General features: G+C 43.9%; 2 protein-coding genes across 5 annotated transcripts in view; both read right to left on the reverse strand.

The window, feature by feature from the left end:
* Positions 1-18843, reverse strand: part of TRAF3IP1 (TRAF3 interacting protein 1) — a 39234-nt gene extending 20391 nt beyond the window's left edge. The window contains exons 1-7 of the mRNA XM_061460164.1: positions 18691-18843; positions 17990-18058; positions 13523-13684; positions 11658-11798; positions 11048-11512; positions 9675-9746; positions 3087-3162 (exon numbers count right to left, since the gene is read on the reverse strand). Of these exons, the coding sequence (XP_061316148.1) occupies positions 3087-3162; positions 9675-9746; positions 11048-11512; positions 11658-11798; positions 13523-13684; positions 17990-18058; positions 18691-18813 (1108 nt within the window). The 5' untranslated portion in view covers positions 18814-18843. The remainder of the gene's footprint in view (positions 1-3086; positions 3163-9674; positions 9747-11047; positions 11513-11657; positions 11799-13522; positions 13685-17989; positions 18059-18690) is intronic.
* A 2157-nt stretch (positions 18844-21000) lies between these two features.
* Positions 21001-22169, reverse strand: part of USP40 (ubiquitin specific peptidase 40) — a 34983-nt gene continuing 33814 nt past the window's right edge. For all 4 annotated transcript variants that reach the window (XM_061459872.1, XM_061459862.1, XM_061459853.1 and 1 more), the window contains one exon: positions 21001-22091. In XM_061459872.1, coding sequence (XP_061315856.1) covers positions 21983-22091 — 109 coding nt within the window. In that variant the 3' untranslated portion in view covers positions 21001-21982. The remainder of the gene's footprint in view (positions 22092-22169) is intronic.

Consider the following 22169-nt stretch of genomic DNA (forward strand, 5'->3'; position numbering starts at 1 on the left):
AGTCCTCTTCTGTTGCTACCTAAAAGTGGCTTATTCTTGCAAAAAGACGTAAGATCATTTAATCTACCAATGATCTTCAATTCATTCCCCCAGTTACATTTGTACATCATTCCTGAAAATACGCCTGTGCATTGATTACACATGGTCAAATTAAACTACTCATACAGTTTGCAAGGTCTGTATAATATGGGCAGAATATTTAGCTTGAACAATACACACACACACACAACCTCCCTTCACTTGGAGTAATACATTCAGTGCCTAATGCTCAGTGGAAACATCCCACACTAGCAAAACCAGCCACGAAATTACTGCATGCAGCATAAAGCTGAAGCTTTCAGCGCATACAGCTGAATAGCAGAGGATCTGCTCCTCCACCCATGCCATGGGAAATAGCCACAACGATACACAGTCCATTGCAGCAAAAATGCTGAGTTCTACTACTGCAGGAGATGAGCACACAGCAGAGGGAGAACAACCAGCACTTTCATTTACCTGTGCAGACTAAGGCCAGGAGAAGTTGCCATTTAATCAAACTGAAACTAGCATTTAAACATTCAGCATCATCCTGCACAGGTTACCCAGGAGAGCTTAGCAGAAAACCCAAAGAGAAGCTCTGCCCAGAGAAGCTGTGGCTGCCCCATCCCTGGCAGTGTTCAAAGCGAGGTTGGACACAGTTGGAACAGGATCAGCTTTAAGGTCCCTCCCAACCCAAAGCACTCTGGGATTCTGTGATTTCCATTGAGAAAGTAATTCAGTGCCTTAAAGGAAACCTGTTCAGATCTCAGTTAAGAGCACAAGTTTTGCTGCAAGGCACATTGCAACTATAAAAAGCAGCCACTGCCTGAGTAGTAATAAATGTAATATTAACTATAAACCAAACCAACGCACATTTGCTCCAATACCATGAGGAATTTATTCATAACAGAGGTGAGCAAATGCTGGTGTGACTTAGTTTAGTTACCAGGACAGCAAATATACCTGCTTTTGCTTAATTAATCCTCCATTCACCATTTCAGTTTGGTTTATTACAATTGTTATTTAGTGATGACACGAAACCTTTGGCTTCTCCTGCTGTGCATTTGTTTATCTCTGTTAACAGTGGACAACACAGCACTGATTATCACCACTAACTACAGAGACCAGTGGGCAACAGGCATCAGCACAGCTCCAGGTTTTTACTCCCCTCTGGATTACTTACTATGTAAGTAAATAATGTAAGAAAGCATCTATGAGCACTACTCACCTACTGCAGCTATGTTGCATTAGAACAAAACAACTGATGCCCCAAAGTATTCATCACTTCAGTAAAGTGAAATTTGAGTGCACTGACTTGCTGCTTCATCAAAAAAGAATGCTTTTATAACATTTACCTTAAAGCCAAAACACAGCATTAACCATTGACCATATTACATTGATCCTAAAAGCTGGATCCTGATTTGAAAGAAGGGACAAACCTATACAGACATGTCTAGTTCAGGCTATCAAAAAAAATATTCAAACCCTGGGAAATAAGTTATAGGATCAGCAAGGATCACTAAGCAGTAAAATCAGACTATATTTAATAGAATCCAGATGGAATTTTTCAGCTGGAATATTATTAAAACCTCACAGCACACAAGTACATGAGATGCAATGTAAAATCTTCAATGTTCAAGCACCAACTTGAATTAAGCTTCTATGTCAACAGCCATCCATATCCAAAATGCCAGCCCTTTGCCAAGGCATTTTAGGTGCCTAAACGTCTATTCCATTTCCCACCTCTTTTAGTATTTTGTCTCAGACACATGGAAATCTGCTAAAACAGAAACCCAAAGAAAATGTGGGTGCTTGGTAAGAAACATGGCAACACACGATCTCTATACGTACATTAATATACATACATCTCTATACATACATAAATAACATTGACATTGCCCGATTTAAGTGTATGAAGATCTTCATGCTTCATTAGTCTAAACAGTATCAGGCTTTAGACAGAATGAGACATCAATTCACAGGTGTTATTGTATCTTCTGAACAGGGATGTTAAACTGATACATAGAATCATATGATCTCAGCCTGGTTTATGCTGGAAGGAACCTTAAAGCCTCGATGGGCAGGGACACCTTCTACTAGAGCAGGTTGCTCCAAGCCCCTGTGTCCAACCTGGCCTTGAACACTGCCAGGGGTGGGGCAGCCACAGCTTCTCTGGGCACCCAGTGCCAGCGCCTCAGCACCCTCACAGGGAAGAATTTCTGCCTAAGAGCTCATCTCAGTCTCCCCTCTGGCAGGTTAAAGCCATTCCCCTTGTCCTGTCCTGACAGGCCCTTGTCCAAAGCCCCTCTCCAGGTTTCCTGTAGCCCCTTTAGGCATTGGAGCTGCTCTAAGGTCTACCCTTAAGGAGCCTTCTCTTCTCCAGGCTGAACCAGCCCAGCTCTCTCAGCCTGGCTCCAGAGCAGAGCTGCCCCAGCCCTTGTAAGTGATAAAGCTACAAATTCAGGGTTCATGGCTGTATGATTCATCCCTATAGGAAAGCATATTTTGCCTCACAAACCTCTTTCACCTTACTAAAATACCTTTAAAACATACCTTAAGTCTTACTGAAACAAAAATATTGTGCTGAACGCTGCTCTGCTCTATACATTGAACAAACCTTTCCACATGACTTTATGTAAAGGTAACTTACAATAATTGTATTAACTTGGGACATACTGTCCACTAATCCCCAGTGATAGGAAAACCAAAACAAGCCCAAGTTTTGCAAGGCAAATTTGTCTAAATTTGCTAGATTCTTAAGCAAAGAAAGAGCTCTTGTGAAACTAAAAGACCAACTGAAAAAGGGCGCTTTGAGACAACACAAGGAATATCAACAGCAGGCTGAATTTATATCTGCAATCGTGCATGAGGAATGTGAGCAAAGGGAACCCAGCACCACTCTCTATCAAACCCATGCAGAAAAAGTTGCCTGTTGGCTTCATAAATGCAGAATGGGAGTATAAAACAAGAACTGAAAATAAAAAACATGGATAGTTGAGTATTTCTGCTATTCCTATTCAATAAACCTCCAGCATATTTAATAGAGATAATATCCTCCCTCTAGTTACCTTCTCCTCTGGGTCTGGCGTGTTGCCTTGCTCCTTTTGTTGAAGGCTGCCTTGAGATTCCTGAAGAATTTTCATTCTTTAAAAAATAAAAGCCCACAAATTTATATAATTATCCATAAAGAGATCTTTTTTTAACATAAATCCACTTACATGTGTTGCTTTTTTATCTATATGTATCATACATAGAAACTACTCATGAAACTGACCTATATAAGATTACTTCCAGTCTATTTTCCTCAGTCTGCAGCTGTTTTCCTGGATACATGCTATTTCCTTTTACATAAACCAATATGATTAGATTTCATTATTGTAAAGACAATTCCCAAATGTAATACTAAGAGTATCCAAGGCAGAGCAATCTTGTGAAATCTGTAGAGCATCTGTGACACCATTGCTCGTCTCGGGATAGAATGCTTAGCTACCAGTGAGCTACAAAACAAGTAAGATGCTTACAGTCACTTGTATGATTCAGCTACATCAGATACACAGCTCCTCTTTGAGAAATTCCATTTCAGAATAGAAGAAAAGACTAAAAACCTGTGCCATGAGACCTGCATAGTCCTCTACTCAAGTGGTAACTCCCCTGGACAAAAGAAGAAATGGGGCTTGCGGGAAAGCCCAGCAGAGAAGCAGTAGATGATCTGAAAGTGTAACCAGTGCAGCAAGAAGGAGAAGAGTTCCAAAGTGGAAAACATCAAACTGGATCAACATTCAGGCCACTTCTGAGGCCTCTGACCTTACTCGAAAATGATTCAGAGGCCAGGAAATGAAAGCAAGCAAGCACACACAAGGATTATTCTGTTTTCTTTGCATAGCAGGAAGGTTAAACCAGATGGATCTTTAAGGTCCATTCCAACCTGAACCATTCTATGATTTCTATGCCTGAAATGAAGAACACCTGACTGACAATACTTTCTGCATGTTACACATGTCAATAGTCAGGCAGCCATGGAAAGGAGCAAGTTAAATCAGCAAGTCCACTTGCCTGGAGGGTGAAAAAAAAAGATGTGCTTAAGTCACTGCCTCTTGTGAGATGAGATCAAAACCAGTTCCAAGAGACAAGGCCACCTGGACTGCAATGCCCTTTGTGTGCAAAGGAAGAACTGAGCCCATGCACAGGTAGCACCAGAGGCTAAAGGTAGCTAGAGCGCTTGCCCTACAAAAAGGCTCAAAACATCATCACAGCAAATGCAGGCAGAGGGGCAGGTCCATTACTACAGGCTGGCTGTGATGCAGATTTACTACTCACCCTACCTGAAACACAGCTGGGGCCCAAATGCCTGCAGGGAAGGTATAAGGTGTAAAGGAGGACTCCTGCCAGCCCAACAAAAGTCCTGGATATGAGATCAGGCTAGCAAGGAGTCCACCTCCTTACACCAATCCTGGCTAGCAGAAGGGGCAGACTTCTGTTTATGTGTACTGCATATACTAACAAACCAGTAACTTTCAGCAAGCCATTCATGCTTCTAATAACTTCCATAGAATCCCAGACTGGTTTGTGTTGGAAGGGACCTTAAAGCTCACCCAGTTCCAAGCCCCTGCCACAGGCAGGGACACCTTCCACTAGAGCAGGTTGCTCCAAGCCCCTGTGTCCAACCTGACCTTGAACACTGCCAGGGATAGGGCAGCCACAGCTTCTGTGGGCAGCCTGTGCCAGCGCCTCAGCACCCTCACAGGGAAGAACTTCTGCCTAAGAGCTCATCTCAGTCTCCCCTCTGGCACCTTAAAGCCATTCCCCTTGTCCTGTCCCGACAGGCCCTTGTCCAAAGCCCCTCTCCAGGTTTCTTGTAGCCCCTTTAGGCACTGGAGCTGCTCTAAGGTCTCCCCTTAAGGAGCCTTCTCTTCTCCAGGCTGAACCAGCCTTTCCTGTCCTTTTGCCTAACTCCCTGATTTCATTAGCAACATTCATTGCTACAGTGGAAGCAAACACCTCTGTACACAACAAAGTACAAGTGATTTATAAAATGCCATCATTCTGTTTCTGCACTTTCTATCCCCAGAACACACCCTGCACCCTATTCAAAATCCCATGAGGTTTAGAACCTCATGGGATTTCCTCCTTATCTGCTTTTTGTAGTTTGTGTGAATTGATAGTCCAAGCAGTTTGCATCCAAGATTTATTTCCAGCCCTGCTGATAATGTCCGTAGCAGAAATGAGAACTGCAAATTCTTCCATTTCTACATAAATGATCAAGGCCAGGCTGGACAGGGCTTGGAGTAACCTGCTCTAGTGGAAGGTGCCCCTGCCTCGTGTTAGGGGGCTGGAGCTGGATGAGCTTTAAGGTCCTTTCCAACCAAAGCCATTCTATGGTTCTATGTTCCACTTCTGTAAAAGAGAAATGATAAATTACATTTGTCTTCCATTCTATCTTGCATATAGGATAATGGGAAATGTGGAGAAGGCGAACTCTTTGGAGGTGCTTTATAGACAAGTGAGCAGCCTATGCAAGAGTCAGCTTCAACAGTTAGTTCAGGTCCTTTAGAAACTACATCTCCTTTACCTCCATGCTCAAAATTCCAGGCAGTCAATCAGGCAAAAGCAAGCCCTACATCCCACACTTCAGCAAAATCTAGCTGCACGGCCATGGTCCTGCTTTGACAGAAACTAGTTTTCACTTACACTGTCTTAACTGGCTTTTAAAATCATTACTTAACCCACACCAGAGCTACCACTATTTTTGTTTCACTCTTGAACTAGTGGTACATTGCAAAGCAAAACAGAAGTCCAAAACATCAAGCTAATACTGAAGTGGTTAATCTTAATCGTACTTCATCTTAATTACTACCAGCTTTCACAATCACAACACTACGCAAGCAGAAGTAAAGCTTACATCCCAGCAGCATGCGGCTCTATGGGCCTGCAGGCCACATCTGTCACATTCAAGCTTCAGCAGCTCTTTGGGTGATGTAATTATTAGCACAGGTGGGGAAGGAGTTGAGAATAGGTGATGAAGCTTCTGCAGGAGTGGATTTAGTCATTTATTTATGTCAGGTAGTGACTACAAACAGTGCTGAACATTAATGTAGAGCCACATGTGCACGCTGGCAACAGGGGCAAAGTACAAGCTAAAACCTGATCACTATGGTAGCACACAAAAACATAAATCCTGCCATATTGATGGGTTGAGTCTTTCCAAAGGGCGATAAAAGAGGTCATTCTTTTTTCTTACAAATTCATAGGCTCCAAGACTTTGAAAAGCAGTCAGTGGAGAGTAAGAAATCTTACACTTCATCTCACACCATCCTGGAAATCATATACTGGAGTGGAATCCTAGGTGGATGTATGCACACATCCTCGATCAAGTAATTACATTCCTATTTGGAGAGGATACAGGAGCCTGCTGTAAAGCCTCCAATCTGCTGTTTTTCCCTCACTCTTAACCTCTAAAAAGGTTGACTTTCATTTTGAGACATGAGCAAACCATGATTTCTAATGTTGCAGCAGGTCAAGAAGAGCAGTATGCTTTGAAAAGACATTAACTCTTCCTCCTTTCCATGCAACAACCAACCTCTACATCCATGAAAAGATGCAATGAACAGTTTCTATCAGTGATTTTATACTGCTCTCACAAACAATTCTGTACATGTCTGTTACACTTCTTCCAGCCACATGCACTCCATGTACAAAGGCAGAAAAAACACTCCCCACTCAAGAAAGGAAGGGGGACAACTCATTACTGCTCACTCTCAGTATTGACAGCAGCCCTGAGGACATGGACTTGGGGGTGTTGGGTGAGGAGAAGCTCCCCATGACCCAACTTCAGTGTGTGTTTGGGCCCAGAACTCCCCCCGTGTGCTGGGCTGCACCCCCAGCATGTGAGCAGCAGCTCAGGGACAGGAGCTGAGGAGACTTTTTACTCTGCTTTTACTATCAGTTTTGTATCGTTGCTCCTTCCTTCAAACTCTCTGTATTTCCAGTATTTACTCCTAAACTGGACATCATTCTGAACAGGCAGAATTTATTCATGTGCAACAGCAACAAGGAAAGAGCTCTACTTGCTCAGGTCAATCTAACTGCTGTGGTGATTGGAAAAATAGCCATCAACTGTCTCTTCCTCACAAGATGGTGTTCTCTTGGTGGCAGCTGCTGCTAATTCAAATCTTTCCAACCCAAAAAGCACTATTGGAAAGATCCTGCTTTTTAAACTCTAAGTTTGAAGGATGGATTTCTACAGTAGGGGCCAGCTAGAAACAACTGACACCAAAAAGAGAGGGTCATTCACAGCACTAGAACAAAACTGAGTCATGGCCAGCAGATTTCTGTGCAATGGCTCTCTCTCCTGCTTCTGTCTGGTTTTCACTCAGTACTTGTTTCATTATCCAGTCGAGTTCCAACAGAAACAGAAGTTCATTAGATATGACTTCGAGGCTGATTCAAATGACCGGTTCCAGAGCAATACAGTTTGTAGGGCAAAAATAAAGTCATTCTGGAAGTGGCCAAAAGTGACAGGATATTACAAAAGGCTTTAGCCAAGAGGCTCAACTGCCATCTGTAAAATGGAAGAGACCTTTCCAACATGTTTGGCCTTAGGGGTAAATGACATACCTGTTCTGCAGCCACTTTCATCTAAACAGCTCAGAAACTCTATGATCCCGGTGACCTTTTGTCAAAAGCTAAAGGTCTCTTTATTATTGAGAAAGTTAATAAGTCATGCTATGAAGTGTTTGTTTTAAACATGACTTTTACCTGAGGTGGACTGAGAGCTCACAGAACACAACCCAAGCTGACCACAGTGTGGCAGACAACAGCTAGCCTAGAAGCAGCAAATAGTCTTCTGATTGCCACGTGGCAGCCAAATGTCTCAATTCAGACTTAGACTTGCTCGCTTTTACTTCCAGATAATTATAGATACTCATGTGAGACTACGACATGGTGGGTAGCATACACAGTTTCTGCAGTACCAGAAAAATACATTGAAATCAATGTCAATATTTCAGTATCATCTTAAAGCTGGCTTCTGATTATCAGCAGTAAGAAAATGTAAGACTTACATGAACAGAGATGGAAAGTTATTAAGACTCCTAATATAGAATCATAGAATGATTTAGGTTGGAAGGGACCTTAAAGCTCATCCACTTCCAATCCCCTGCCACAGGCAGGGACACCTTCCATTAGATCAGGTTGCTCCAAGCCCGTGTCCAACCTGGCCTTGAACATTGCCAGGGATGGGGCAGCCACAGCTCCTCTGGGCACCCTGTGCCAGTGCCTCAGCACCTTCAAATGGTTTCACTTGTATTCTACTTACAAAAAGCTAAAGACAGATGTTGAAGTGTAATTAATTATGCAGCAGAGGCTGCAAAACACAAGTCAATACTTCTCATGTGCATAAAGACATAAAATTTTTCACTTTTTAATACACTTGGTTCACTGCCATGTTTCTTAAATGGAGTTCCAGTAGTTTAAATCAGAGTAAATCCCTGGAAATAAAGGCATTACCCCACTGTGAAACTACTGTAAGGACAGGAAGATCAACTCCAGTCCATTAGATGCACCTTCCACTTATTGCATGCTGGAATTGCCTCTAAATCACTTGGTGCAGCTATCTTAGATCTCTAGCTCTAAAAATTCACTGGGGGCATTTTCATTTCACTTCTCTCTTCCACAGTCTTCAGATGATGACCATTTGTCACCCACTGGTCTAAAGTGTGTGTTTTCATCACCTAAAACCCAAGCAGCATTTACTGTTACACAAGCAAGTAGAGGATAGCAGGTCATCTATATCTAAGGTAATAAACCCACATGCCTTGGAATCACTCCCAAAAGCACTTAAGAGGGGAAATGAAACTTTACTGCCCCAGTGTATTATTGTGGTGCCCAAGATCACGCCGAGAGTTTGGGATGAGGTTCAGTATTTCCATTACAGACCCAGTTTGCAGGAAGTTGAACTTGGCCAGGAACATTTGCTTCAGGCTAAAAAGTATTTTATAAGCTCTCACTCCAAGTGCCAAGAATTTCAGAAGTTGCCTTGGATTTCAGTCAAATAATAGCAATAAATTTGTCATCTCATGCAGAAGACACAATGATGTCAGTGGCCCATAGACTCTCAACAGAGACTCCTGCTAGACTTGGAATCCTGCCTGTTTTAGCCTAGCCTGAGCTGCTTCAAGTTAGCTTACTGGAGTCTCACTCTTTAAACATTTAGCCATATGGTTCTGTAACTCCTCAAAGTGCCTCAGGTCAGGAAGAAGCAGCAGATGCAGATGCAATGGTATCACGAGCAACAGCTACTGTTCAGAGGCAATCACTGAGTTGCTCTTCTGTCCTGCCATCATCCAGCTGCAAAACACATGCTCAGATGCAACACTGGACTCACTTGCTTTCCAAAAGACTCATTTCTATTAAAGTTCAAAAAACCTCCCAAATAATATGACAGCTTTCCAGGGAAGATTCAGTGGAATAAACAGAAAGCTTTGAATGAACAAAGAAAGCATAAAACCCCACACAAATAAACAGACAAGCATCTATTTTACAGCCCTAAAAGTTCCCATGTACCTTTCAACCCTACTTTCCTTTGAAGCAGAGTCCCAAACCATACTAAAATGCAACACTTCCAATATTCAGCTTCCCAGATGTTACCCACTACTAACCTCAAGTTGGCACGTGCCGTCTTCAGTTGGCCTCTGTGGTTTTCTATGTGTGGATTCCTCAGCATCTGCAGACTGAAAAGAAAGCAACTGGTTTAGATCCAGCATGCTGAGGAGCTAGCTGCTTACCTGGATAAAGTGAAAAGGGAAACGAGCATAGAGTAGAACTGAGCAGATTACAACGTGCATCGAGGTATCTTATCCATCTACCTGCCCTCTTTACCTTGCTTGCCTGCACAGAATCCCAGACTGGTTTGAGTTGGAAGGGACATTAAAGCTCCTCCAGTTCCAAACCCTGCTACAGGCAGGGACACCTTCCACTAGAGCAGGTTGCTCCAAGCCCCTGTGTAGAGCCTGGCCTTGAACACTGCCAGGGATGGGGCAGCCACAGCTTCTCTAGGCACTCTGCGCCAGTTCATCTCAATCGTCTCTCTCTGGCAGGTTAAAGCCATTCCCCTTGTCCTGCCCTACAGGCCCTCTCCATGTTTCTTGTAGCCCCTTTAGGCACTGGGAGCTCTAAACTCTCCCTGAAGCCTTCTCTCCTCCAGGCTGAAAAAGCACAGCTCTCTCAAACAACCTTGTTCTCTGAGTAATACCAGGAATGAACCAGCATGTAACACACCAGAAAAGGAGAATCGAGAGTATTTAGAGGAGAAAGACAGAAGAAGAAAGAACAAAACAAAAGGCAATGAAGAGATAGCTCCAGGCCATCTAGGACTTTACACTGAGAAGGCCTGAAGTATGGGGAAGTGGTGGATGTATTCCTTTTCAGAGATGTAGCAGAGTCCAGAGATATGCATGATATGATGATATGCAGAGTCCAGTGCAAACAGAAAACCCTTGCAAGAATTTAGATGGCTGGAAGCCAGCAGCTTAATTTAGAAAGCCAGAAAAGTAATACAGATATGCAACTCCATCCTGTCCTGCTCCAGAGGAAGTAAGCTCAAAGTGAGACTACTTACGGCCCAAAGGAAATCTCTTCATCCTCACCTTCCCTAAAAGCTGCAAGAGCAATATACATTGAAGGGAAGACATGTGAGGATATAAGTACATAGCAATAGTTGCTACCACCACTCTCTGCCAAACATAACCTAATGTGATCAGAAGAATTCAGTCATGCAGAGCTCAGAATAGAAACTGCTTCTCAGAGGTTCAAAAAGCAAAGTCAGATGAGGCTGATGGCTGGAGGCGAGACATATCAGGAGAGATACATGAAGTTACCCATGACCTCAGTCACACTCTGACCAGATGAAATCCACACTGAAACTTTCATCTCATGACAGTAATTTCTATTCAATAAAGTACATGCCAGGTCAGCAGAACAAACATTCAGCCTCTAGCACAAACATTCTGATCTGAAATCAGATTTCAATTACCTTTTTCTCTGCTTTATCATTTCCATGTTCTCTTAAGCGCTCTACATCTTTTTCTCTGTCCCTTTTTCTATCCCTTTCCCGATCTTTCCCTCTCTCTCTGTCTTTCTCCCGTTCTCTGTCCCTAGCCTTATCTTTGTCTCTTCCTTTCAGTGTGTCCTTTTCTCTTGCTCCTTCATATTTTTTCTCTCTTTCCTGTCCTTTATCATGCTTGAGTTCATCTTCTTGTTCTATGTCTCCTCTGCTCCTGTGTTTTTCTGTTTCTCTTCCTTTCTTGGTTGTTCTGCTTCTTTCCCTTTCTTGTTTTTCTCCTTCCTTAAACGTGTCTCTTTCATGGTCTTTGTGTCTGTCTTCATTATCCTTATGCTTATTGCTTTCCTTTTCCCTTCCTTCACTCTCTTTCAAGTCTCCTTTGGCTCTTCTGCCTCCACTTGAGCTTCTGTCTTTAATTTCAGAACCTCCTCTACTCTAAAAAGAAAGGAAAACTGCACATTAATTCATACATATGGCAACTCTATCACACAGTTACTTTACACAAAAACCACAAACTAAAAACCCAACAAGACACAAACAATGGCAGCCACTGTCCCCCACAACACTTGCCAAATCCTACCTCTTTATCTCTATGGCTCTTTCGCACCTCTGATTTGGATTCTCTGCTTTCTTTCTCTCGAGACTTAGAGGTGGGAGGTTTCTCTTTAGCATCAGCTTTTTCTCCAGCTAAGATCCTTTTAACAGCAGCATCACTGGACAGCTGCAAGGAATAAAAAATCATCATTCAAATCATAGAATCCCAGAGAATCCCAGACTGGTTTGGGTTGGGAAGGACCTTCAGATCATCTAAGGTCATAGGCAGGGATGCCTCACACTAGACCATTTCACCCAAGGCTTTGTCCAGCCTGGCCCTGAACACTGCCAGGGATGGAGTATATATGAGTAAATAATCTCATTAAATATCTCCTTTCTCCCTAACTCTGTAATCAACATGACTTGGGGGTGGTTTGGGGTGGTTTCTCCTTTGCTTTTGTGTTGCTTTTTATAAAGAAAGCTCATTTTAGACCTGTGACAGATTGTTTCCAAAAGAGCAGAAATAATGCTCTTCTGTCAAACACCTCTTTGTAAGTCTTGTAATAATGTGATTGTATAAACCAGAGCTACCTAAATACATTGTGATTTTTAGGTATTTTAACACAATAGGCATCCTCATTGCAAGAACTGAAGTAGTTTTCAAAACGGGAAAGTAAATGACTGTCAAATCCTTAAACCATGACTGCTGCATTGCTTAATCATTCTTAAAACCACACTATGTTCTATCTACATCCACTCTTGGGTCACTCCACTTTCATCTCATACTTGTTCAAGCAGCAACAGTCACTAAAGAAAACAAAGCTACATTAAGAATCACTTTCAATAAGCTGCAGTTACAGTGGTTAAAAAGCATCTAGATCATGTATTAAGAAGACAAGCTACTATTAATCACATCATTCAGACAGAAAGACAAGGTTTCGTGCCCAAGTGGCAAAGACTTTGACTGCATTAACCAAAAAAAGTGGGAAAAAATCATCATCCCACTGCCTGGGCATTCTCCTTCCTGAAGAAAACTAAACCTGATCTTACCCTGGGGGTCGACTCCTGATTCTCTCCTGGTTTGTAAATGCAAACCTCTGAATTTTGGTGGGGTTTCATATTTGGACACTCACTTCTGCACCTGAACTAACTCCCAGCTCAGCACTAAGAGTCTTAAGCTAAAGACTTGAAGGAAGTCTTTGCCACAATGCACATGGAACTTAGGTTTCATCCTCTGGATATTGATTCTTATCACACCAGTCTACAAAACCGTTCCATCAAAGACATTTTCAAACTCATCCAGTCTCTCTGCATATGTTAATGAATTTCAGCCTTCCTCATTTCAAGCAATTCTCTTCTGCTGCATTCCCATCTTCAAACCAACCCAACCGATCAATCAAAAAGATACAGCACATAGAAAATCACTTTCATTACATGAATCAGAGATTTGACTACAATTTTAAAGAAGCTAAAGTCAAAGGTGGCAGCATCTAGTCATAGAATTAATATATCTGACTCTTTGTATTATTCTTCAAAGCTAATAAATGTTATTAAATGATCAAGGAATCAGTTGAAAAATGGAAAAATGTATACACCATTAAAAGCACTACAATATCCAGACTGTGTTTGTGTGGGTACCTGGCTCAGGCTCTGCTAAGATGATATCCTACCTATCTGTTGTTATAAGTATTAACCCACCATTTATTTTGTGTAATGATATCATCGTATCATGGAATGGTTTGGGTTGGAAGGGACCTTCAAGCTCATCCGGTTCCAAACCCCTGCCACGGTCAGGCACACCTTCCACTAGAGCAGGTTATCCACTAGCAGATAAGTGTCAATAAACTCTGTTACAAATAACCTCTGAGAAGATAACACTACATGTGTAACATAAACCCAGTGAGATCATACCTTATTTAAGCAACACTTCCCAATTGCCTGAAGAAATTCATTGGTTTTCTCAGGTTCATGCCCAGCCACAACACGCGCTGGTTTCACTGACAGTGGCTCTCCTGTAACCATCACAACAGCATCAATTGCCTTCTGAAGGAAGCTGATTTTGGCATCTTTATCCTGGTAAGGGAGAAATTCAGAAAGAATACTGAGACTCCAAAATATTTCCATGCATCACCTAAAGACTAAAAAATCTTAGGTGGGAGGAAGAGTTCATAGAATCATAGAATCACTGCCTGATTTGGGTTGGAAGGGACCTTAAAGCTCATCCAGCTCCAACCCCCTGCCACAGGCAGGGACCCCTTCCACTAGAGCAGGTTGCTCCAAGCCCCTGTGTCCAACCTGGCCTTGAACACTGCCAGGGATGGGGCAGCAACAGCTTCTCTGGGCACCCTCTGCCAGCACCTCAGCACCCTCACAGGGAGGAGCTTCTTCCTTAGACCTAACCTGAACTTCCCCTGTTTAAGTTTACACCCATGCAACAGGAGCACTACTTGGTTTGTAAGGTCAGGAAAGAGGCCTTCCCTTGATTTATAGTTAGTTATTTATTTCTGATTAACAGATGACAGCATTGATAATGGCTGAACATTGAATAGGAATATCCAAATTGGAAGTATAACTTTCTCTTCCTGACGCGTTCATCATTCAGCTCCAGTGCATTTGAAGACTGCTCTAAGACCGCTGGCAACCTAGTTTCAAGCACTACATGTTAAAAAAGATACAGATTAAGAACTGGTTGTAAAAGAATCACTGAAGAGTTTTAAGAGGACTGTTACAGCCTATATTGCTCAGAAGGACAGCTCTTGCCCTGAGTATTTTTCCCTACAGAAAGCCCAAAGTTACAGGACTTATAAGAGTCTAAACTGAGGGACTCAGATGCTTGTACACATACTTTACAAACCGGACTTAATAGCGAGTAAAGAAAACATACAAAAGGCAGTGGGAAAGGGACACAGGCACATCCTTTTATCTCCACAATGACCAGATGTGTTTTAGTTTGATGATTACAAACAACTTCCCCCAAGCGCTCTTCAGTAGAGATGATGTCTTCTAGTGATCAGGCAAAATCAGAAGTAAAATAAACACACCCCCACCAAGTAAAACTGTACGGGAGGGTTCCTGGCCCCAAAGATGAAATCAGGCTGGAAAGTCTCTGCAGCTGTAGAATACTCATCACGGGGAAAAGAAAAAAGGGTTTTGTAATAAAACATAATGAAAATCAAGGAATATTTACCAGCACAGTCCAGCAGTTACTCACTCATCCCTTACACTCATGAGTGGAGATAAAGGAAGCATTGTACTAACCTGTTAAAAAGTAATCCCATATAAGAACAACTCTGTACGGGTGGGTTTATGTGCTTTTGAACAGATGCCTACTAACTACCTCATTCAAACTGATACCTGTAAAGCAGCCACTGCCACTGCAGTTCATTCAAAAAAGGAACAATTGTAATTACTCAGTAAAACACCTGACCTTGCACCACACTTCCTGTCTGAGTATATCAGGTACACAGATCTACAACAAACTGGGTCAAATTTGACAGACATACCAATACAGACACCTCAGCTGAGGAAGGCCAACATGCTCTACAAGCCATCAGGTAGCACCATCTACTTCTGTGACATGTAATAAGTGTCACAGAATCATAGAATCACTGACTGGTTTGGGTTGGAAGGGAACTTAAAGCCCACCCAGTTCCAACCCCATGCCACAGGCAGGGACACCTTCCACTAGAGCAGGTTGCTCCAAGCCCCTGTGTCCAACCTGGCCTTGAACACTGCCAGAGATGGGGCAGCCACAGCTTCTCTGGGCACCCTGTGCCAGCACCTCAGCACCCTCACAGGGAAGAACTTCTGCCTAAGATCCAACCTGAACTCGCCCTGTCTCAGTCTGAACCCATCACCCCTTGTCCTATCACTTCAGTCCCTGATGAAGAGTCCCTGCATACTTGTAACCTCCTTCAGACGCTGGAAGCTGCCCTGACATCTCCACACAGCTTCTCCAGGCTGAAAGTGTCATCTGGAGCTTACTAAAGCCACTCGTGGTATCTGAGGTCCCAGAGCCACTCTCTGTAAACAAGAGTTGGGTTCTGCGGAAAGCACATGCACGATAGTTAAAGGCATGGGAAGACAGTCTCCAGAGGCAGGGTACTTCCCGTCTTGTGACTCTTCCAAATGGATTAAAACAAACAACTGCCACATAGCTGGGATTTTCAGATTGTCAGCATTAACCTCAGGGACACATCACCCTCACAAGTGCTCTCTTCCTTCAAACATTAGAAAGGGAAGGGAGGAAATGCTGCAACCTCTTCTGTTAAAATAGTCACCCGCCCTCCCAAGGACATATGCAGTCTATTAATTTAGGGAAGGAGACAGGCCAATACCCTAAACCAAACATTAAGGAATCCTCATGCTTTAAATTCTCTTTACATCTCCCTCCAATTAACTGTCATGACTATACATCCCTAAAGCAAACTAGAACTCACTGAAGTCCATGTGCATGCTCTCCAGCCTAGATTTGGCTCATGGGATGCTGTCAGCCTGCCTCCTGCATGTTTCTATGCAGGAGGAGGAGGCCAGCAACCCAAGCAGAACATGTTATCCCCAACAGTGGAGACACTAAAGGTAGCACAGAAGAAGCAGAGGGTACTTCAGGACCCCACTGCTATGTCCAGGTGAAAGAGGGAGTTGAAACTAGAAACAAAGATGGTTGCTGCATGCATGTGTTGCTGTGTAGCACATAATGGGATGTTGAAAGCATGAACCAGCCCTAGCAGCCACAGAGGCTGAACCATGCGCTTTAGTCTTTTCTAAATTCCTTCTCCATACCCTGTGATCTGCAACAACACAGCTTACAAAGAGGACCTGCCCGTTCTTCCCAGCCCACAAGCAAATTGTGTGTGGGCTACAGCACTTTGGAGTATGTCACGATGGGTACAAGCCTGATCTTGCTTTCTGAAAGTATCCTGCCCATTCCAAGTCTGTGCATCTCCTGCCAGATGTTCACACCCCAGAGCATCATTCCCTGGTGTTACATAAAGCAGCTCAACCTCACATAAAAATACATACGGCTACTCAAATCATGGACTCTGGCTGCTGCTTTCAGGCTCTGGCTCTCTGTGGGCAGTTTTGGTCTCTAACTGACACAAGGAAGCAGCCTATGGGAGCAAAGTCTTTCTCCTGACCAGTGTTTTAAGAGAGGAACACAATCTAGAGGTGTTTTCCCCCACACTACAGTAGTTGGTTCTCCTCTGCCTGAACTCTTGAAAAGCATCATTTCATGGACTGTGTAAGAAAAACTCTCAGATAGATACTCAAGATTGGTGCAACTTCACAGCTATCACGGGAAGTAAATACAAGCAAAGACCTACTCAGCAATTGCTAAGAAATTTGCTTTCTCCATCCACAAAGTACTGAGCTGCTCTTCATCATAAAACCCACGACAAGCTTCAATAGGGACAGTACCAACAAAACAACAATCTGCTGAGTAAGTACCAACAATAAGAACAGTCTCAGAAATAAACACACATCTCAGACTGACAATTAGCTCTAAGAAGTGCATAAACCATCCCTGCAATTGGCTGCATGGATGACAAGCTGGGCCCACAGACCTCATACTTTGAGTTGCTATGTTAAACAATCACCAAGGGATGCAGCTACCTAATTAGCAACATACAAACACTGCGATATGTGCCATGAGTAAGTGAACAAAGGTTCAAAGCAAGTCAATAGTTGGAAAACTCAGCATCAACTCAGCATAGAGGCAGACAGTAGAAGAGCAGCAGAGACTAAATTCACTCTTGTGCTTAAAAAAAAGTGCAGTTTTCAGGAATAACATTAACATCCTCTTTCAGGAATTAGCTATTTATATATCGTAACAAACCGATTGTGGAATACATGCACCAGACAAATGCCTTGGCAAGTAGTAAGAGGTTAAGCAAGAATATTTACTGCCTATACGTATACACCATATATCTATCTGTATGTGTATACACAGGCACATAGAGCAATAAATATAAAGACATATATTCCATTGAGAGACCACAAGACTCTAGAAAGGGTTTGATGGATTTCTGGTGCTTGGGACTTCCCATCAACACCTCACTACTTCAAGGCAATCTTGCTACATAATGATTCTTTTCATCCATAGCATTTGGGAAACCTAGATCTGGTCCTAGATTAACCCTCCCTGCTTTGAAACTGTCCAGAAAGAGTTCTTTACACACGACAGCTTGTCTGCATCACATCCATCTCTAGGTGCCCATCCATGCACTGCATAATATAACCAACAGGCAAGAACACCTTCTCCAGTGTCTTCACAAACTACAGACAAGCCCTTGATGCTGAAGACAGGAAAGCCGAAAATGGCAAGTTTCAAAGGATACCAACATTAACCTTAAATAAATGAGGCAGTTTCATACCCACCTTAACGTTATCTGATTTCAACTCAAAATCCGTGTAAAGTCCTTTCATAAAGCCTGTCACTCTAATTACCTTCAAAAAAGAAGAGAATGAGTCTGTTAAGAGCTTGTGTGGCAATAGGAAATACATTGGCTTTACTTGCTTTTAGAGACAGAACTAGAGCAGGTTCAGAGCTCTGCTGTGCCTCTGCAACAAGATTTAATCCTTGCTTACGGCTCAGGCCTCCCTTCCCGTTTAAGTCCATCTCTAACCTTGGTAGTTGACGAACGCAAGAAGCTCACAACACAAACACCAGCACATGCATTTGAAAAGCAGCTCTGCATTACTCCCTTGTTGACTTCACGTCCACCATATAACACAGAGATACACGCACTATATATATATATATTTATATATACATACTCACTAGCCTAACCCACCCAACACTTACTCCCTACTCCAAGCATAGTCCCACACAGGCCCCAGAGCACCGGGGAAGTGCCGAGTCCACCCTTGCAGGCATTGGAGCTCCCACGGCCTACGGGGTCCCCCCTAAAGCGCCCATGGCCCCTGAGGGGTCCCCCACAGCCCCGAGCTCCTGTGGGACCCCTCTTCCTCCCGTATCCCCGCCCAACCCCGGCCCGCCAGGGGGCGGCCTCCGTGCAGGCAGGCACGGTGTTGCCTAGCAACCGCGCGGCGGGCCCTCAGGCCGGTGCGCGGCCCACCTCGGTGATCACGTCGTGCAGGTAGCGGAAGGGCGGCTTACTGAGCAGCCGGTCGGTGAGCGGCGGCTTGCGGATCACCCGGCCCAAGGACTCCTGCGTGAGCCGCACCACGGCCTCGTTCATAGCGGCGGCGGGACGGCGCCGCCACCGCCGCGGCCGGTCCCGAGCATTCCCGGCCTCCCCCGCGGCGCGGGGCGCCTCTCTGCGCAAGCGCAGAGCAACGGCAGGCGTTGCTAGGCACAGAGCGGCCCTAGCAACAGGAGTGAGGCCTTCGCCTCCATCCTGCTGCAGCGCCACAGCCCCTCACACTGCCATGGGAGATGCCCCTCTCCATACCCTATGGCTCACACAGCACTTGCCAACAGGCAGTGCTTGAGGGGGAAGGTGCCACAGAAGAGCTCTGACAGTTCAGGAACAGCTTTCCTGCTCTCCCCTCCAGGGACCCCCAGGCATGGCCTGAGGAGCCCAGGGCACACCAGGGCAGGGACAGGCAGTGTCTGTGCCCACGGGATGGCAGAAGGGCACTGGGGAGCAATCCCCAGGTGATAAGGGGAATGGCTTTAACCTCCCAGAGGTGAGGTTGAGATGAGCTCTTCCCTGTGAGGGTGCTGAGGCACTGGCACAGGGTGCCCAGAGAAGCTGTGGCTGCCCCATCCCTGGCAGTGTTCAAGGCCAGGTTGGACACAGGGGCTTGGAGCAACCTCCTCTAGTGGAAGGTGTCCCTGCCTGTGGCAGGGGGGTGTAACTGGAAGAGCTTTAAGCTGCCTTCCAACTCCTATCTGTGTCTCTATGATTCAGGAATGACAAGGGCTGAGTATTTTATTCCTTAATTACAAGGCAAGTTCAGCACAAATTCCCAAAGCAGAGCTCCTGGCTCTTTCCTTCCCAGTTCCTTCCATCCCCACATGCCTCTTCCCTCTTCGTGTTTGTACACCCAACGCCCTTCAGAATACATCAGCTCTGCTCCATGACCACAGAGGGAGGACTGAAGTGAGCAGTGGATGCTTTGTCACATCTCCTTCTCCTCCTGCAAACTGGGATGAGTTACAAGGAAAAGAGAACACAGAATTCTCCCATAGTAGGATTCCCAGAGTGGAACACTTGCTCTTTTACAAGTGCTGCACCAGGAGCACATACTATAGACCAACAACCACTCTTTAGCAATCCATGCTTCTCACTCTATGCCGAGCCATGCTCCACTGGTTGATTTGGGGCAGTTCCTTTGAAAGACAGACCAGATTTAATGTCATGTGCACAAACAAGGAGTTGAAATCATAGTAAGTAAATGCTAGAGCACTTTCTGAAACTAATACTTAAAAGTCCATTTCATCTGCACCAAAATCCCAAATCTCCAGCTGAACCCAGGTCTTGGCACAGAACAACCCCAATCTACTTGGGGAAACTTCTTGCACGGAGATCATATGATGTCTTGGGAATAGATTTAAACATTAAAGCTCAGTGAAGGTTGTGCCCCATCCTAGGTTAGAAATCAATTCACCCCACTCTCGAACCATGTGTCACTGAGACATACAGAGACAAACCAAATAGACATATAGAAATGGCTTTTTATTTTGTGCAGAACACTTGAAAAATAGAGATGAAAGCTTTTCCAGGCTTTGGAATATAACCATGATCAACCGTGGAATCACAACGACTCCACTTTACAAAGGTATTCCCTCTCCCCACCCCCATTTTTAAGGAACTTTCTCATTGTGGAACATCCCACAATCATTTTAAGGAAAGAAAAAGAAAAGACAATGCATTTTGAGCCAACATTAGAAATAACCCAAGACTGGTTCAGTGCAGGAGCTGCTACATTACACTTGAACAAAGGCACATACTAAAATCCCAACCTCAGCACCTGTAATCCCGACTTAAACCGCTCCAGAGGTTGTGCTTCCAAGAGACTGGAGTTACTCAAAAGTAGTGGGGAAGGTTGAGCTCAGCACAGCAGTCCAGCAAGGAACTCAAGTGGCAGCAAAGCAAGCGCAATGCAATGGGACAACCTGCAAACACAAATCTTTCTTGCTTACCTTTCTGTAAAGCCTGACTCAAGAGCACTTGGTGAGAGGGAAGGTGATGCACAGTAAGATGGGGAAAGCAACTGCTGTCCTCACTTCAGTCAGGAAATCCACCCAAAGAACTAGGGTTGCAGAGTCAAGTAAAGCCAACCTAGAGCTGAAGCAGTGGGGAAACTAAACTGTCCCCTTCTCCCACTGCACAAGTGTTGTAAACACTAGAAGAGTGTTGACAGTGATACCAAAACATCAGCTTCTACTAAACCCTGATTCTCAGCCTCAAGCACATCAGGTAATTACAGGCATCCCAAGCTTGAGATCCAATCTCACAAGCATTCCATAACCATTTTACTTGATGCTTAAGAACCTTTGATCCTGCATTCAGCGGGTGATCAGCCACGTACATCCCCTGTTACAGAGGCTGTCAGTCAGCTTTGTGACACCAGCAGTAATATTTCCATTTCCTCACATTCACCATATGAACAAATCAGAGCTATTGGAAATAGAAGAAATGAGAGAAAGTCCTCTCAAGAAGATTGAAACTAAACTAAGCTTTTGTCCAGAGTACAAAAAAACCAACATAAAACCAAACATCAGATCCACTGTTTTTTTCCATACTTTGTTAACGAAGCTTATGGTCAACAAAAAAGCCCTGCAACTTTAAAATTCAGTCTCAGCACACTGCTGTTCCATACCACAAAGAAACTCCATGGCTTACAGGTTGCAGATTCTGAACTTGCTCTTCTTTGAGCCAATTTTGTACCCTTTGCCCAGAGATTCCCATATTTTCTTCATTCCTGACTCAGCTACTTCAGGCTCAGGTTAAGAGATAAAAGCAAATCCTGGTATCACCAGTAACTTCAGTGACCAGAAATGGGAAAAAACAAAGGAAAACTGTAAAAGGAGATGATTCTGACTCCATTAAGAACCTCAGCAAACTCAGCAGTGATAGTACAAGATATCAGCTTCTGACTAAAAAAAAAACAATGGTGATTACAAAAGAGTTACCAAAAGGTTCTATAATATATTAACCCATTTTCTCATGGATAAAGTGCATTTAACTAGCCTGAGAATAAGTACCACATCAATAAAGGGATGCTAAAGAACTTCCCCAGGAGAGACTAGAAGAAAATCAGTGTTATCCTGAATCCACTTTGTCTCCGTGATTCTTCAAGACACTTCGGGGCACAGCCTCTGGCTGCTCCTGGCGAGGTTACTCCATCCCAGTCAAGTACATGGGTACTACGGTCTGGTGAGCAAATCATCTCCAGCTGCTATCTGAAAACACCCACATTGATAGAAAGAGCCACTTCTGGTTTACGGTGTTTCATGTTGAGCTTTTCCTCAGAGAAAGCCAGGTGCTGTAAGCGCTCAGCTTGCTGGCTAGTGAAATGAGAGATAAAACAAGATACCCATTATTGGTAAAGTATTATTCCACTTTTCATCAGGGACTATAGGGAC

The sequence above is a fragment of the Pezoporus flaviventris genome, unplaced genomic scaffold (genome assembly GCF_033815535.1).
Source record: "Pezoporus flaviventris isolate CSIRO_AGI_PZ_B2104156 unplaced genomic scaffold, CSIRO_AGI_Pfla_v1 ptg000001l, whole genome shotgun sequence".
Taxonomy (NCBI): Eukaryota; Metazoa; Chordata; class Aves; order Psittaciformes; family Psittacidae; genus Pezoporus; species Pezoporus flaviventris.